Raw genomic sequence first — 18,110 nt, 5'->3', positions numbered from 1 at the left:
ATTCCCACCTTGCCCTGGTGTGGTCCCTGCAGAAGTTTAACAGACACAGCCGGAAAGCATCTTGGTCATAACTTGAAGCATTTTCTAAGAAGGTATAACAGCAAGATATGGAAAGGGAGCCAGAATTAATACAAGAGTGAATCCATCCATTTGAAACATCTCTTTAAAACAGCTCTTAGCTCAAGTATTAGTTTATTCTTGAAACATATGTGAAAACAATGTAGGGCTGAAACAACTAATCGCTTTAATTGTGATGAACCAATTATTAAAATAATCCTCAACTAATTTAACTATCAATTAGTCATTAACTAGCGCATACAGACTGAGGAAATGGCTATTTTCTGAAATAATAACACACCCAGAACAATAATTAAGCTAAAACTGTATATGCTTTGCTTCTAAGAGGAAAAACGTTCTTTTGTAAATATGTTCTACTCAGCACTCCTTCATACTCCTATAGGTTTAGCGTTACCTGGTTCAAATTCCTATTAAGAACATTTTGCTATCCAATTATTAATCAGTTAATCCAAGAAGTTGTCAATAGATTAGCCCTTAATTATATTGATGTTCAAACAACAAAAGGTTGAGCCTTTCACATGTTGATATTAAGAGTATTTTTAGCTACACATGCATCCTTTTCTACAAGCGTACACTAAAGGAAATCTGTGTTATTTTATTTTAGGCAAGATATTTTTTTTCTTATTTAAAAAAAAGAATAAAATTATGTGTTCATTCACATTTTAAAATGTATTTCTAATACGTTTAAGAGGTTCAAAATAAAAGCCACATTAACCAAATAATGTTGCCTATTTTAACTAACGTAAATATTTCAAGTCCAGGAACAAAAATCAATACTTTTTTAGACTTAAAAAAGGTGTTTTATCTAGGAGTAAAAGTTTATGTAACATTTTTGTCGTAGATTTAAAAACAGTGTGTGTTTTTTATGACTTCACAAATGAAAAATATATCAGATTCAGGAGAGGGGCACTTCATACTTTATTCATTTACCACTGAGGGAGTTTAACACTTTAATGTTATGGAATTCCATTACAACTCCTTGAGGAATTTAGACATCACACAACACAGCATATTAGATGCATTGACTTATTTATCAAAGTTACAGAAGAGGCCGGCTACCTGAGAAAAAGTGTACTTTTTGCATCTACCTTTGAACAAAAAATAAATGAAATGCTTTACACAACCACAGATGCTCGTTCACATCTGTGGGGATTAAGCTGGAAATAAAAAATAACCAAGTCATTAAGGCACGGGCACTGAGATTAAACGACTGTTCTGAGGACATTTTCTCCTTCCTTCATGATTATCACCTACCGCCGAGCAACAAAGTGAAGGTGGAATATCCCCTCTCACTCACAAGCCCTTTAAAGGCAGTGAGTGGATTTTAATAAGAAGCAGAGTGGTTAGCGGTGCACACCATGGTCTTCAATGGGATTAAAAGCCTTTGAATGGTCTAGGCCATTAAAGTCTAGAGGTCCTGCAGCGCGTTATGAGCATGTTTATCAGAAGGATTAACAAACCCAGCAAAAGCAATCACCCAAGGAGCACAGGCACCTCTACTTGTACTATTATCTGGCTTTGCTGAGCAGCTGATGATAAGAGTGATTCAGCAGCACTGGAAGGTAAAGCTCTGGTCCCAACTGTACTCTCCACACCTACAACATCTGCTTTCATTAGCCTATTTCTTGTTAAACAGCATTTTTTTTCTGCAGGTTTACTTTCCCGCTGGTTAATTCAAGCATCAGCATCCATCTGCAAAAACAGACCTATGGGATTTTATGTTGCGTGTTGAGATGGAAAGAAAAAGAAAGTCTTGCTTAATGATGGGTGATGCTTTTCAAAAGTATTCATACCTTGGTTTTTTTCCCCCATTTTGATGTGTTTCAGCCACAAACAATTTTATTTGGATGTTATTTAATAGACCAACACAAAGTAGAGTGTAATTATTATATTAAAAGACAGTCATACTGATTGAATACATTCTGGGATTCTTCCCCTTTCATCATTGCCTAACAGTGGCTACAGCCTTTAGCCAGAAGGTTGTGTTATCGGATCAGTGTTTCGACCTTAACCCACAGCACTGTCCTGTTGGTGGGTCAGCAGTGATGGGCAGCCACTTCTCACCCTCATTCTGCTGCCACGCTCGTTCTTCGGAAACAGGAAACAGTAAGACACAATTGCAACTGACCATGTTAACTCTGGAGGATTTAAGAGGTACATTGACATGAGGCATTTCACAGATTAGATGAAAACGAAGATATTAAAACCCTTGGGTGAGTAAGTTTTGACATTTAACTCAAGAGAAGCCTGGAGAAAAGAAGAGCTCTGGTGGGAGAAATTAGTGACAGGACATTTTGGGGATATTGTAGTGACCGGTTCCACAAACCTGGACTGAATGGAAGAATGGTAACAAAAGAAATTTGAAAGAAAGCCATACGTCTTGTTTGCAGTTTGTCCCAAGCCATGTCAAACTCTAGACCCAAATCCAATTGAAAATTATACATTCTCTCCACCCAATCTGACTGAGTTTCATTTATTTGACAAAGAATTATGGGCAAACATTTCCATCTCAAGATGTGCAAAGGTGTTAGAGACATACCCCAGAAAACTGTAACTGCATTTACAAAGTACTGGCCCTGGGGAGCAGAAAAACAATGCATACAATATTTTTCAAATCTTTCTTTGCGAAAAATCATCTTCAATTAATTTCTCAAATATGCACTGCTTTGTCTTTCTCTCTCAAAATCCCAGTGAAATATATTGAAGTTTGTGGTTGTAATATGACAAAATGTGAAAAGGTTCAAGGCGTACGAATACTTGTGCGAGAGATTTTATTTATGCTGTGGGAAAAAGAAATGATGGTCACTTCATCCCCTGCTTTTCTATTCTCTTTTAGATCTTCCACATGACCTATGACCTGGCCAGCGCCATGGTGCGGATAGTCAACCTCATCGGTATGATGCTGTTGCTGTGCCACTGGGATGGCTGCCTGCAGTTCCTGGTGCCCATGCTGCAGGACTTCCCAGCTGACTGCTGGGTTTCCAAAAATAAGATGGTGGTAAGTGCTCTTCCTGCACAGACTTGCATGGCATGTTCAAATCAGATTACACTTCCGTCTTATCTTATTCATCACCTCCAGTAATTACTGTACTAAAACCCCTTTAGCTTCCTGGGAAAGACCGCAATGCATATCTGTCATGTTAAACCCAAATTAAATAGGTTTATCTGCTACATTGGTAGGCATTTATTGAATTTGCTGATGACTATATTTTCAGGGGCTCGGGGCCACTTTGTTGAAAAAAGATGTGTTTCTAGAATATATATTCATGAAAATTGACAGCTTTTGTTATTATAAGTTAGCAGTGAGCTGTGCTTTTGCCTAAACTTTATTTTTTATAAAATGCCCTTGAAATTGATTATTACAAAAACTTTCCTTGCTACAGAACTTTTTTTCAGTAGTTTTCACTTTCCTCCTTTTTCACCCGACAGCCTCATAAAAGCAATGAGCGTTACTCTGAATATTTGTCTGGTTCTTGAGTTAAAGATGACGAGGCCTCAATGTACTTGTAAATCAACATATATCCCGTTAGACAGCAGGGGAAATGACTCCCTGACTGATAGCTTATCAATGCGCATGTCAGTATAAGAGCTATCAGGACTTTGTAATGTAATCAAAGACTGAATCAGTGAATATGATCCCTGGTAACATTTCACCAGGGAACTTTGTGGTGTGCAAAAAAAAAAAAAGACATCAAAACATCTAAGAATCCCAGTTTAATTCAGGTGCATATCACTAAATTAGAAGTGTATTTTTTTAAGTAATACTATTTAGATTAGATAGATTCATTACATGCAGAGTGATACAGTAGTTCTGTAAAGCAACGCCTCTTAAGCTGCTGTAGTTAAACTCTCTGTACCAGAACGGATGTGACATGAATAGTTACGTCTCTCAAGGTGTGATATTCTTGATTCACCATGCCTCACTGCTTTCACGACAGGCTCACTTGTTTCACTGAGTCTGCTTCGCTCATGTTCAAACAGCACAATAGGCGCAAGTTGCAAACTTCTTCCCCCGAGATGTTTCAGACTATCTAATTTTAGCCGTACTTCCATTCATTTGCGCAGAACTGCGCACTCAGGTGAGAGTTGCTGTTCAGGCACTGTGTCATTACTTTACATCAGACCAGAAACTACTTTCTATCTTTCTGATTACATTTCATTGGAATAACATACAACTAAATTGAAAATGTTATGTTCATCCGGTTCAATGCTCCTTTTCATTTGCTGTTGAGCAGCCTGAATGTTCACACTGAGAAACCAAAACATGTGGTAATTTTCTTGTAATAAATATTGTTGAAAAAAACTTACACAACTTTTTTTTTTTTTTAAATAAGATATATCTAAAACGATATATAAAATTTTGATGAGATGACATTTTCTTACTGTCTTTATGTTTTTTATGACTTATGGTACTCATAGAAGGTTTTTCAAGTTTCACTATCTGATTTTAAAATTGTATTTTGTGAAATGTCATATTTTGATACTCCAATGCAAAATGATTCATCCTTTGTGGTAGATTTCATGACTTTAGTTTGACATTATATACACATTTTATGTTATGTAAATGCAAGTAATCTATCATTAAGAGGATTCCTAACTGTTAAAAAAAGTACTGAAAAATATAAAATAAGGTATTATAGGAGTATTTATACTGTATATCTACAGTAGAGATTGGGAGAGACTGATGTAAAATAAATCTAAAAAGAAATATGAAACGAAAAGTGTGTACATGTATAAAATTTGAAAATTTGAGAATGAAAGTGCTTGGAGTGTGTCAAGGATCTGGTGAGGTGGACACTTCAGTTACACTTGAAGTGCTAAAAACTTCGCAGACCAACACGTTTTGGCCAGTGGCTTTTATCAGGTTCATCATACTGTACATGTTCTTGTAGCTTAGACCATCTATCAGATTTAAGCACATAGAATGATTTTGTGTCTATTAGACTATTAGAGACCAATAATAACATGATTTTGAGATACAATCACAATTTACTCCCCTAACATTTCTGAATATGCTTCCCTGAACTTCTGGAATGCTGATTCAGACTCAGTTCTTTTAATTTTAATTCATTAAAGGTAATTGTGATGCTGTTTTGCATGGACACTGCCCCTTATGTATTTTAGCTAGGCAATAATAAAATTGCACTCTGTCTCGGCTTTTCTTCAGTGGAAATGAGTTTGAAAGCAATTTGGACATGTCACCCCCAGGAGAGAGTTGATATTGATTTGCCATGAACCACCATTGGGATTCTAAGGGAAAAGGGGCAATTTATCTACAAATGAGAAAACTCACAGAGAAATCACATTTTTCTAAATAGCTGACCTACTTTCTCTCATGCAAGCCAGCGATGTCTCTCGCTCTTTGTGCCCATTCTCAGGGCTCTGTTTTAGGCTTCTGCCCAAACGTCTGCTGGCTCCAAATGTTTGTATATTGTTAAGTCTGTATTACCCTGCCAGCTGCTCCCCACTGAACTAAGATGTTTGAAAGTTGCAGCCCCTAGTAGCTCTGCCCCAAGTGGACGTATGGCTGTAATGTTAAAACTGACCTTTCATGTGCAATCAATGGCATCATTTCAGATGGGCTAGGCTAGGACGTGTTGTAATGTATTCAGCCTAACTCACCTGTCCTGTTCTGCTCCATCTAGAATGACACATGGGGACAGCAGTATTCCTATGCACTCTTCAAAGCTATGAGCCACATGTTATGCATTGGGTACGGCATGTACCCCCCAGTGGGCATGACAGACGTCTGGCTGACCATCCTTAGCATGATTGTGGGTGCTACTTGTTACGCCATGTTTGTGGGGCACGCTACTGCACTCATCCAATCGCTGGACTCATCTCGGCGCCAGTACCAGGAGAAGGTGAGTCAAAATCTCTAATTTTGCTTTTTCACTTTAGTAATCATAGGTTTATCTCATCCTTGTGTATTCTTATTACATATTTGGTATTCCAGGTGTCTACTTCAGTACTCCGTATCAACGCCAGAATGCTGCATTTTGTGTATTTTCTACTTTTTAAAGTCTTTAACTGCAACACAATAATGATTTACAGTAAATTGCAAAATAGTAAAAGCCCTCAAATGTTTTCATTTTGTGATGTTGCCTCATTAAACCTCCTTGATTTTTATTAAAAATTTAAGCCAAAGATAAACACAAAGTGGAGCATAATTTTGAAATTAAGGAGAGGCAAAAAAGGTTTTCGATTTCTCTGCATTTGTGCACAGTTAATAACTGCCTCATTGACAGATTCTCCCTCCTGACTGTGAATCTCTGTAGTTTCTAATGCTCCAAATATTCTTGTTACCCAACTTGTCTTGACTTACAATTGTGTTGTACTCCTTATATTTTCTGATAATGGATAGAACAGTGCCCCACGAGATTTTTAAAGCTTGACTTATTGTTCCTTAACTTAATTTTACTTTAAACTAATTCACAAATCTATTTTTGAACTGTCTTACTAACAGTCATCTGAGGAGTTCAAGGAACAGCTGTATTTATACTGAAACACAGATGTGACCTTTTTTTTTTTTTTACTAATTAGATAACTTCGGGTTCAACACAACCAGTTTGAACTGGATGTCAGAGAAAATTTAGATGAATACAAATACGCACCACTGTTTTTTTATGCAGAAAAAAACATTAAAAATCATAATTATGAGCTTCCTTGGGTTGTTTTTTTTTTAATGTGAGAGCAATATGTATTCATTTGCAAAGCACTATATGACTTGTGCAAAGGAGTTTAACATGATTTCCATAAAACTGTAAGTAGTATTGTCACCGAACTAAAAAAAATCATTTTCACTGAACACAGCCCACCAAACACAAGAAGAACCGAGGCTAAAAGCCAGGGCCAACATTTTGTTGGTGTGAGGCTGTTTCTGTCTAGACAAAAGAAAGTCCTGATGCCTGGCTGTGAAGACCCAAACATGTTCCATGGTGACATGCCCTCTGTAGGCCCAGTATGGGTGATAATGAGCTGAGCTATACATTCCCTCAATGCCCAGTGTCTGTGGTGAGGCTCAGACAAGAGAGTGACCTCTAGAGAATGGAGGCAGAGGCTCAAGAAATCTCACCTAAATGAAAGAGGGAGAGTGGGAGTGAAAGAGGGCTGGAAAAAGAGGCAGGCCGGGGATCACAATAGATGATGTAACAAGTGTGTGGTGGTGGAACTTCAAAAAAAGACGATGTGCACCAGACAAATGCACTCATCACAGTATGAGGATATGGATTTTTTCTTGTCTCAACACCTACAAAACTGAAAACTCCTTATAGGAAATCAAATAACCTTGATGTTCAAAATCAGGAATCATCTCAATCCAATCTAGTATGCATGCCGGCTTCTCTCTTTAGAGTTGCCTTGCTGCCATGTTAACTGAACAGCTGCCTGTCTCAGCACCAGTCTGTATATGCAGCTGAACCCAGTGGTTTTTGTTCCCAGGATAAGCCCCATGCTGACAAAAACTCACCCATGCTTCTTCACAGTGTATGTCTGCAAAAAGATAATTTCTGCAGAATGAATTTTACAAGTCTCAACGTTAAAACGCTCAGCTCCACACTGCCATCTCCTGCATTTTACTGTCCATGCTCACCTTGTTTTGTAATTTGCTGGTGGCTCTTCCTTTAGTTGTGTGTGACAGTAGAGCCCTCTTGTTGTTTCTCCATCTTCTCCATTTAAAGTAGATTGCAATATCAAAGTGTATGTATGGTGGAGAACCTTAATATGTAAAGCAAGGTGAAGCATAACTCACCAAAAAAAAGAAAAACCAGCAGCGGATAACACAGACTTGCACTACTGTATCAGCGGTATGGTAAGTAAAAATGATCAAAATTGAACCAGTCGAGGATGTGTCAAAGTGGATCACTAATGAGCCAAGCAAACCATTGCCAATTTTAATGCTTCCTGCTGGCTTTGATGTGACAGAGGTTGTGTATTCATCCGCTGTAAATGAGGCATAAAAAAAGTAGCACACAAAGCTCTCACGGCTATACGGCCAAAATGAGAGACCATCTGTCCTGCTGGCATGCAGAGGTGATATCCAGGTTACTTTTATAGTTAGATGGGAAAGGTTTCAATGAAACCCCTGTGAGTGACGATTACAAAGAAAATCAGCCCCGTAAAGGATTCTCACAAGTGCACAGATGGTGGATAGAAAAGGATGGGGGAAAATTTCTCTCTCAAAGATAGGGAAACTTATTACAGAGCCGAAGTGAATAGAATTCTATTAAAATATAGCACAGAGTGATAAGTGTCTCAGGCTTTCAGCATCAGGCAAGTAGAGTCAAATGAACTATTCTGGATGAGGCAACACGTTATCTATTAAACAAAGCAGAAATCCAACACTCGAATATCTGGAAGAAAATGAGGTATGGCCGACACCGAGATGAAAAATCTCTTTAATAAATTGATTTTCAAACAGCTAAACAAATAATACTGTCACTATTCCAACAGAATAAAGCATCTACTTTATGTTTGAAACTCAGATTCTTACACGTGTATCTCAACTCAATTTAAGTTATATTAGTTATATTAGTGCTGAAATGTATCTGAATAAAAAGGATACAAAGATTGAGCTGCAACTGGTTTAAGCTTCAAATTGTTTTAGTGACAGAGATATTTTGTCTTGTCTCAGTAATCACTGTAGTTGACTTTATTTTTACCAACTCTTTTCCATATTTATATATCTTAAACAAAGGGTTCAGCATACAGACATTTGTTTAAATTAGTTGAAGTAAGGGCTTGGAAAAAAGCCTGCCTTATTCCCATTTTGTTTTCCCCAAACCACTTATGATGTGTGTTTTGGATGACTTTCCTGTTGGAATTCCCATTTGGGTATAAATTTTGAATATATTACTCAAACTGGCACCAGAGGTGTAAAGAAACTAGTTGAAATATTCAGGAACAACCCAGGAGCCATCAAGGCTCAAGTCAGCAAAGAAATCTGTAGGGATGCCAGTCTCTCTGTCTGCTGCAAAGCCAGTTTACGTCTAATGGACTGAGCGGGTGATGACCAAGAAAAACAAAATGCCCCAAAATCATCATATACCAAAAGAAAAACTGCAATGTATATATAACTTTATTTATCTTAAATGTAATATACTTGTTACTTTAAGAAATCTAGTTGATATCAGATATTTTAAAACACTTTCTGTTTTATGTCAGTTAAGAACATACATTTTATTCTACTTACTAAATGTCTGAATAATAAGAAGGTTGTCTTTATAATTTCTTTTGAACTCAAGAGGTTTACTTGGATTAATATGGCTAAGAAACATTTCAATACGTCAACCAGGAAGTTAAAGCTTGGGCCCAACTGGGATTTTGAAGTGGAGAATAACTACATGCACACATTAAAATGTCTCATATAGTGACTTAAGTACAATAGTCACTATTTTCCCCTGCAGGGAAACAGAGGCAGCTTGTGGTAAGGAATGTTTTAATGAAAAAAACTCAAAAAGAAAGAAAATAGGGAGCCAGATTAGAACAAAAACAGGAATCCAGGGGGAAAATGAAGGGAGGAACCAGTAATGAGTGTGACTAGGAGAAGGGTTTAAATACTGTGAGCTAAACTGGAACAAACACCTAGGCTGATTAGCTAATGGGTGGCAGGTGTGAGGAGAGGGAGAGAAAAACGTGGCACAGGGAGCAAGGGAGAGTAAACTAAGGGTGACAAGAAATAACTAGACACAATAAAGAAATAAACATGAACTAGAGTCACAAATAATTGAACTGAGGTAAAATAGAAACAAGGTTGATCTAATCAAAGAGACAAAGGAATACAGAATAAAAATGAAACTAGAACCAAATATTCAAAACTACCCAGGAGCTGACAGTCAGCAGCTAACATATACTTTATCACTGAAATATTACATCTCTGTGCTTAGACCCTCTGTCAAAAACATCCAATAAACAGATTATGAATATAGTATTTTTGACGATTTCTGTGCAGGGACGTGCAGAGACCACTAAAGGGGCAGGTGCTCAAAACAAAAAAAAAAAAAGGGCACATCTAACCGCATTCTAGGACAGAATATTAACAAAGCCACACAGCTTTCAGAGTTTAATAAACAATGATAAATTACAAAATTGTGAGATATACAATCAAAGCTAAGGAACATCTCCACATAGAGCATACAACTATGCATATGTAAGATATTTTATTAGTAATTTAATTGTACAGGTGTATTTTGTTATAGGAAAGTATTGCAATATTCAAACCCGCAATTTAGCAAGATATGTACATCAGAGCTAAACCACCAGACATATTTTGTCTTTACAGAATTACACTATTAAAATTATAAACAAGGGCACAATGCAACTTTTTAGTGTACTTTAATCTATATATATAAAAAAAAGAGCTGCCTGTTTGCTACACTTGCAGTGGAGATGAAGATGGTCCATTCAGGAAAGCAGAGCTGCATCAAACTTTAACGTGGAACTGCAGAAAAAAAAAAAAAAACACAAAAGCAAAAATTTTATTGTTAATGGATGTCACCATGAGAAAAGCATACTGAGTTTTGCTTAAAATAACTTTAAAAATTAAAATCACATATTTTTGTCTCATGAAGTGAAAAAACTATTTGCAAAGCAAACTTATTTGCGCTTGTCATAAATCTTTTCTTCTTAATCTAAGTTTTTGTTTGTGACTCAAAGTTTTGCTCAAGCACCCCCCGCCCCCCCTCTGCACGTGCCTGTTTCTATGTCAGGCAACAGTTGAACCATTCCCATTCAGTGTTGTTCTTTTTTGGATATAACTAACTAAGTTACAGTTCTTGCTTTGCTCTGAATTTTAAAGGGTTTGCACTAAAGAAAAATAGCTTCAAATTGCTGGAATGCCTCACAAGTAAGATTATGGCGTCTTTGTTGAATTCATACAAGTATTTTACTCTCTAAACAATTGTATTACGTCAGACAATAAGAGCTGTCTTAGTTGTAATTGGTTAAGCATCTGGTAAATTCACTGAGGAATCCCTCCCTCTTGTCTCAGGCTTGTTGAGAACCATTATCACACAAAGAAAATTACATCTCTCCAGATTGCAAGCTCAAGATGGCTGCACACGTGACTGTATATACAGCAAAGGGTATGCCTGCCTCTCTAGCTCTCTAGCTCTACATGGCTTATTTTTCTCTCTCGCTCTTCACTGTGGTAATGAATATCATACATAGAGATGTAGATGAGATGAGTTATAAGTGACTTGTGTTCCTTGTTGCCATGTACAGTAAAGACATATCAGGGTATAAGTAAATGATGTTATATTTGGTGTTGGCAATTGATGATTAAATCAAGGATGCCCAGGAGATGGCATGTTGTGGCAAGCCAATCCCAAATGGTTTTCAAAGTAAATGGCAATGGGATGTTGCAAGCCCACCCTCTACATCTCTAATTAACAGTTGGTAATTAAACATTAATCTTTGGGGGAAAGTTAATAAGAAGCCCAAAGCGGATTATTTGGGGGTTTAAAAGCCGTAGGGATCTTTTATACCCTTAATTCAATTCCCTCAGTAAAGCCTCTCTGAGAAAGCAGTAAACAGTTGTTAATATGAAACTATTTTCTTACTTTATGGTAGTGCTTCTTCCAGTGGTTGGAATAAAGGAAAGACATGTTACAAAAGTAATTAAACACTTCCTTTTAGTGCTAGAAAGTGATCTGGGGCAGTTTGAGACCTGAAAGACACATGATTTATGATCAGAAGTGATTTGGCTGTTCCCAGTAGAGGTTAAGTCAAGATTCCTCGATATAGTCAGTGCCAGGATATTGTTGATTAGCTGAGCTGTGGCTTAGCTTAACAATAAGTGCCTTTTTTAGTAAATTAGGGTCTGATTGATAGAGACTTAAATATGTATTCAAGCCTTCTGAGTCAGTAATTTGTAAAACTATTTTTGTTGCTTTTATCTTTTTATTGACTGTCACAATCTTAACCATCACTGCTGAAAAAAAAGCTTTGTCATTGTATGATGGTGGCTCCTTAATGTTTAATTATGAGAATGATGCACAATTTAGTATTTTTTGTTTAGCTTCATCTGACCAAACCATCTTCCATTAGATTACCTTTTTATGTACATGGCCTCTGGTAAGATGTAAACATTACTTATAACTCAGATTGGTCCAGTGCATTGATGATAGTTGCCAGTGTCTACACAATTTCTTTTTTGGGCCTCCTGGCTGCTTCTCTGAAAAATACTCTTCTTACCCGGCCTGCCAGCTTAGGTGGATGACCAAGTCTTGGTAGGTTTCCAGTTGTGACATACCTTTTCCATGTTTGGAAGGAGAGCATTGAATGATTGAATAGGCATGGAGCCTCTCTGTTTTCAGATCTGTTAACGATCAACTTTTGGCATCGGAACAACAGCAGACTCCCAGACCCCGTTCAAAGACATGGATTGTTTCCTTTCAATATAAGTTTCCTCTTTAGGGAAAGTCTACAATTTTTTGATAGGGTTTAGGTCAAATGAGGAAAACGATCATGTCATTCATTTGTACGCCAGTCCTTACTGGCTAGCCATGCAGTGCTGCACTGTGATACATGAAACAGACATTACAAGGCATAAAAAACATAATATTTTTGAAAGACTATTTCCTTTTCTTACAGCACTTTTTTAAAGCAATTGTCTTCTAAAAGCAGACAGTTGACATTAAGTGCAACTTAAACCAGAAACTGGTTTATTATTCCAACTGAATCATTATTAATATTTTACTAATACTAATAGCCCAGTTCCTCCCTGCTAGAGTCTGAGTCAGTGGACCACTACTACACTCATTACTGATCCTGCCACAAGCCCACCTATATAGTCCTTCACAAATCAGTCTATAAAAACCTTTCAAATAATCTGTCTTTAGATGTTTATTGGCCCTGTATTGACATTTGATCTTATCTCTCCTCTTCAACAAGATTTCCTCTTCAACAAGAGGAGAGAACCCTTTCTTACTTTTCTCACAAGGTAAGAAAGGGTTCCAGCCTTTCTTACCTTGTGAGCACTGGTGTGCTTTATACTTCTGGATACTTCATGCAATTGCAGCTCTGGAATAGGGCTGCTAGAGTGCTATTGCCAGTAAAAGACATTTTTTATATAATTTTTGACTTGTCAAAGTCAGATAAGTTTCTGTTTTTGCCCAATTTTGCCTGAATGATATAAGCTACCTAGTACACTAGGTAGCTTCTATATGCACACTCTGACATATGAATGTTGATCTTTTTAGCCCATATTCTCTCTCATTGCACAAATGTAACATGTTTATATCTAATTAGCATTAAATTTTATGCAGATAATAGTTAAAATGTGCATAAATATGGTGGCCCAGTCAAAATTCTGACTTGCTTAATCAAATTAAATCACTCACAGGTGGATTTTATTTTATAGTATCAGTTACTCAGGGCATCTGAGTTTATATGCACATTGCTTTTTATAGATTTTTATTAGTATAACTAATTTAAATTTGTATTATTTTCTTCTAATTCACAACTATGAACTGTTGTATTTGCGTATAACAAAAGGTTTTAATGAAATACAATCAAGGTTTGTGGTTGTAATGACAAAAGAGGATCAAGTAATATGAATACTTTTAAAAGGTGCAACATTTTATTATCATTTGCAATAAAATAACTTGCTGAAAAGTTGTAGACTTATAAAGTCTTATGTACTAGACAGACACAGAGTGCTGAAGTTGACATCTGGGGCACGTAAACATGTTGCAGCTCTGCATTTGAGAAATAATACCGTGACGAAGGAACACTTGCACATCACAGGTTGACTGTTTATTTCCATTGGATTTTCTGAAACAATCAATCACCTTATTTTATTCTTAGCCTCCTGCAAATACAGCAACACTGGCAAAGCAAAGCTATGAGTTATTACTCACCAGTCCATTAAATACAAGGCCAGTCTTTTCCTTCTCAGTCACACATTTTATTGTTGTCGTCTCCTGCTGAATTATCTTGGGTCTTATGATAATCATCATCTGATTTTGTGATGATCATGATGAGATTTAAGGAAGGGTTTTGTTGGACCTAGATCCTTTGTCCAGGGATTCAAAGTTTAGGTGGATGGAAAAGAAGACAGAGGAAAAAAATAAATGTTTAGAAAGTCTAATTAAATGGCTGACATGTCTTTGGGGAAATGAATTATTCATGTTTTGCTTGGTAAGAATTTGCATCTGCTTGGAAATTTACTTCAGAGGGAAGTGAATTGGGAAAGGAAAATAAAAGAGCCGTGGGTGCAGAGAAGAACTGTATGAATGGCTAACTGACATAAGACCAGCCATTTGGAGAAACATCATACAAAGGAAATAAAAGGCTTTATGATATGGTTGAAAATGAAGAAGTAGTTCTCTTGAGCTCCGGGCAAAAGATGCTACCATCACAATTTGTTCATTATTAAAAGTCAGTAGTCTGAACACTAGAGTAACATACTTAATGTTGAAGACAGTATTTACAGTATATTATGCATGGTTAAGGTTTCAATTTCTGCATATACTGCAAATAATATTGAGATGCTTGGTATTATAAAATACTTAGCCGTTTGAAATACTGGATGCAAGCTATTCAAAGTCCAAATCATAGTCTTTTGCAGTGAAACAGATAAAATCATTAAGTATTCCAGCAGCAATTAAAAAAACATATATTGTACTATATTGTAATTAAGCTATGTTGAATTATTCTACGGTTACAAACCAACTCATCAACCTCACAACACACCAAGAAACTGTGCCATTGTCTCAGGTTTACTGAATAGGAATAAGTATTGCCCCTCCAAGGAGTGTTTTTTTCTAATCTTGATATATACCTACCAAGAGTGTAAAGGACAAGGTTTTCTGTTCCTACTTTTGAAAGGAGAATGGGGAAATAAGGATGACAGTAAATATGTCTGGACTGGTCAACATCCAGCACAAGAGAGGTCAATTAAGGAAGAAATTAATTCCTTACTGTCATCCGATATTGGATTGTTGTTTCAGTCATAGACAGAGAACATCTTGATTCCTGCGCTCTGGCCTTCACCAAGTACAAACTTCTGCACAGAGATCTTTTGTTTTGGCCTAGGTCCTTGGATATCTTTTTGGTTTCGCACTTTGTACCCAGAGAAGAAATGCTATTAAAGGAAGTTACTAAGGGACACTGAGCACATCTCATTGGTGCCTGGAGAAAAGCAACTATTTTGCACAGCTCTACACAAAATTAAAAAAAATAAAAAAACACATAGTATGCCAAAGGAATGTGTGATATACATGGTAGAAAGGATAGAAATTTTGCCTACGATAGAGATGTGTAGTCTATCGTCTAACCACGGTAATGTTTGTTGATGAGGTAATCAGCTGGCATCAAAACAGATCAAGCAGGAAACAGCATGGCAAAGAGTACAAGGGAAAAGGTTGTTAAAAAGGCAGATGCAAAAACATAAATAATCTGGACCTGGCTTGGGTTTAACCAGGTCCAGATTAAAAAGGCAGATGCAAAAACATAAATAATCTGGACCTGGCTCGGGTTTAACCTCCTGAGTGTCCTACTGCAACACTCAGGAGATGTGCAGCAGATGTCACGGTCAGAAAGTTGGAAAACGGGTAAAAGCGCAAGCAGGGTCACTGCGATCCCGCCTCGATGCACACAGAGTAAAAAAACTCATGGGATCTAAAAGAACCCCATCTCTTAAGACCACCGGAGGGTTAAATAGTCAGTCATTTATAGAGGAAGAAGAAAAATATAATCTGCAAAGTATGTGGGATGACAGTTCCTGCAAAGGGAGGAAATACAAGCATTTTGTTTTATTGCCTTAAAACAAAGCATGTGACTGAATACCAACAATACAGCTAACTAAAAGCTCCGGTCACAACACTGGGAAGAAAAAGCAGGATCAGACGCAAACATTCATTACATGAAAGTTATTTGTGATACATTTTCTATTAACTTATTTAACTTTTATTTAACGAGTTAGTCACCAAGTTTTATACAGAAACATATTGTACAGCCACTCATCACAATAGGTATTGTGATATGGTTGTTATACCATAACACATAGTAGAGAGGTGGCCATTTGCTATGGTATATTGGGGGATGATGGCTATTTCCTGTGGTCATTGGGCATGAGGCAGGGTAAACATTCAACAAGTGCCAGTTCGTACCAGGGCAACACTGAGACATACGGAGAAAACACCGATACATGCACATACTACTAATTATGGCTAATTTATTGAGACTGGTTAACCTAACATGCATATTTTTTGGACTGTGAGAGGAAAAACAGCAGAATATCTGGAGGGAACCCATGCATGGATCTTGAGAACATAAAAACTGAGTGAACAAAAGATCTTAGGCTTGGATTTGAACTCGAGATCTTTTTGCTGCAAGGCACTTTAAACGCAATAAAACTGCGTTTAAAGTGCACACAAAACATTTATCAGAAACAGATCTTAAAAGGGTGAAATATTTCAGCAGGGATCTTCATGTTAGAAGCATGATGCTGACTTCATGGAAATAAGATAATTTCCTGGCACAGGGGCTCTTATCAGCCCATCACAGCGCTACCCCCATCTGGTCAGACTCTTTGAATCACTGTCAGATTTCCTCTGTGGCTCAAACGTTATATTTGAAATGATTTGGAGAAGCTTAGCATTGTACCGAATATAGTACAGCAATCAAAATGACAATAACATAGTAATTAATAACAATTAACTATTAGTATGACAATGATTTGGATTTTTTTTTTATGTGACTATCATCCTTTCTTGTTAGGAGAATCAAGAGAAATTTTGCCCCAGAACTCAGGATAAACTGATGTATTTGTTTTTTGTCAATATGAGAAAGAGAGGAAGAAACTACGAATGAATAGATGATCCAGACTGTTGAAACACAGCATTATGCCATGATGAATGCAAGTTAAATTGGGACTAGATAACTTACAAATTATGGATTACACCTGTTATCATGGCCTTGGAGTCAAATCCATATATGTGTAGGTTTCTTGACTAAAATAGCTTAAGAATGTACTAAAGTGTGCAAGCATTCTGTTCTTGTAGATTTATGTACCAATTCCCTTTCAGTTTGTTCCATCATCTAAAGGATGCATGAGCTGCGCACGTTCTCATTGCACATTCATTCCGCATAAATACTCATTTATGTTGAGGAAAAGACATGTGTGCACAAGCTTAGTGCATCTGACTGCTATGATCACATGCAGAGAGGCTCTGTTCTCCACACTGATCAACAAGAGAGGGGCTGCACTGAGTCATGTCTGTATTTGTTATCTAGAGTTAGCAATGTCAGAAAGAAGGAAAATATAATTTCTTTGGAAGGGCTGCGTTTAATCATCCAATGAGTAAATGATAAATTGTTGTCGCTTAAGGGACAGAAAGGAAAAGCCCCAAACTGTCAGCACATGACAGAACTAAATCAACGAGTACTAAAAAGACAGACTTCGGACACTTTGTCTTTTTCTTGCCCCCAAGGTCATCATAAAAAATAATCGATTGGCTTTTTTAGAAATGTAACTTGTAATATTTGTCATTGTTAGATAAAGGTTGTAATCATTCTGCCTCATCTGCTGTATTTCTTGCTCCATCAGTACATTTGGGGGCTTGCAGCAGTTTGAGTGATGGCAGTATAGGGAGCTGCATCATCAGTATGCACAGAGTGACTCCAGATTGTTTTCTCTGTCTGTCAGGGACTCAAAGGCTCTGGTTAAACACAGACTCATTAAATCCCATCTAAATTTGGCAGAGAGGGAAACAAAGGGAATGTAAGTGTTGCACAATGGGAAAAAGGCTGCTGTAGAAAAAAAATCAAATCCCTGCATAAACCATCCGCTTGTCAGAAGGTCAGTGTAAGGGTAGAAGACATTACCCATGTTGGCCCTTTGACTCCCTATACTCTTGATATGGTCTTGTATTTCTAATGGTTTCCAGAGAGAAAACATTTCTGTTTTCACAAAAACAAGCTGACTTGCATGAGGCAGCTGTCCTATTTTACTGTGCTATATCTGCACAAGCCTGTCCTTTTGATGATTTCCTCCAACATCAGTGGTGACTGGGAAAACAGTCAGACAA

General features: G+C 37.1%; 1 protein-coding gene across 1 annotated transcript in view; it reads left to right on the top strand.

Moving 5' to 3' along the window:
• hcn4 (hyperpolarization activated cyclic nucleotide-gated potassium channel 4) overlaps positions 1 to 18,110 on the top strand; it is a 67,804-nt gene that overhangs the window by 31,751 nt on the left and 17,943 nt on the right. Inside the window, exons 3-4 of the mRNA XM_014994343.2 lie at positions 2,915 to 3,076; positions 5,724 to 5,942. Coding sequence (XP_014849829.2) covers positions 2,915 to 3,076; positions 5,724 to 5,942 — 381 coding nt within the window. The remainder of the gene's footprint in view (positions 1 to 2,914; positions 3,077 to 5,723; positions 5,943 to 18,110) is intronic.

Source organism: Poecilia mexicana, unplaced genomic scaffold (genome assembly GCF_051168715.1).
Source record: "Poecilia mexicana isolate PSO_F unplaced genomic scaffold, ASM5116871v1 scaffold_3, whole genome shotgun sequence".
In the NCBI taxonomy this organism is placed as follows: Eukaryota; Metazoa; Chordata; class Actinopteri; order Cyprinodontiformes; family Poeciliidae; genus Poecilia; species Poecilia mexicana.
The sequence above is the reverse complement of the archived record's forward strand: the minus strand, read 5'-3'. Positions and strand labels throughout refer to the sequence as shown.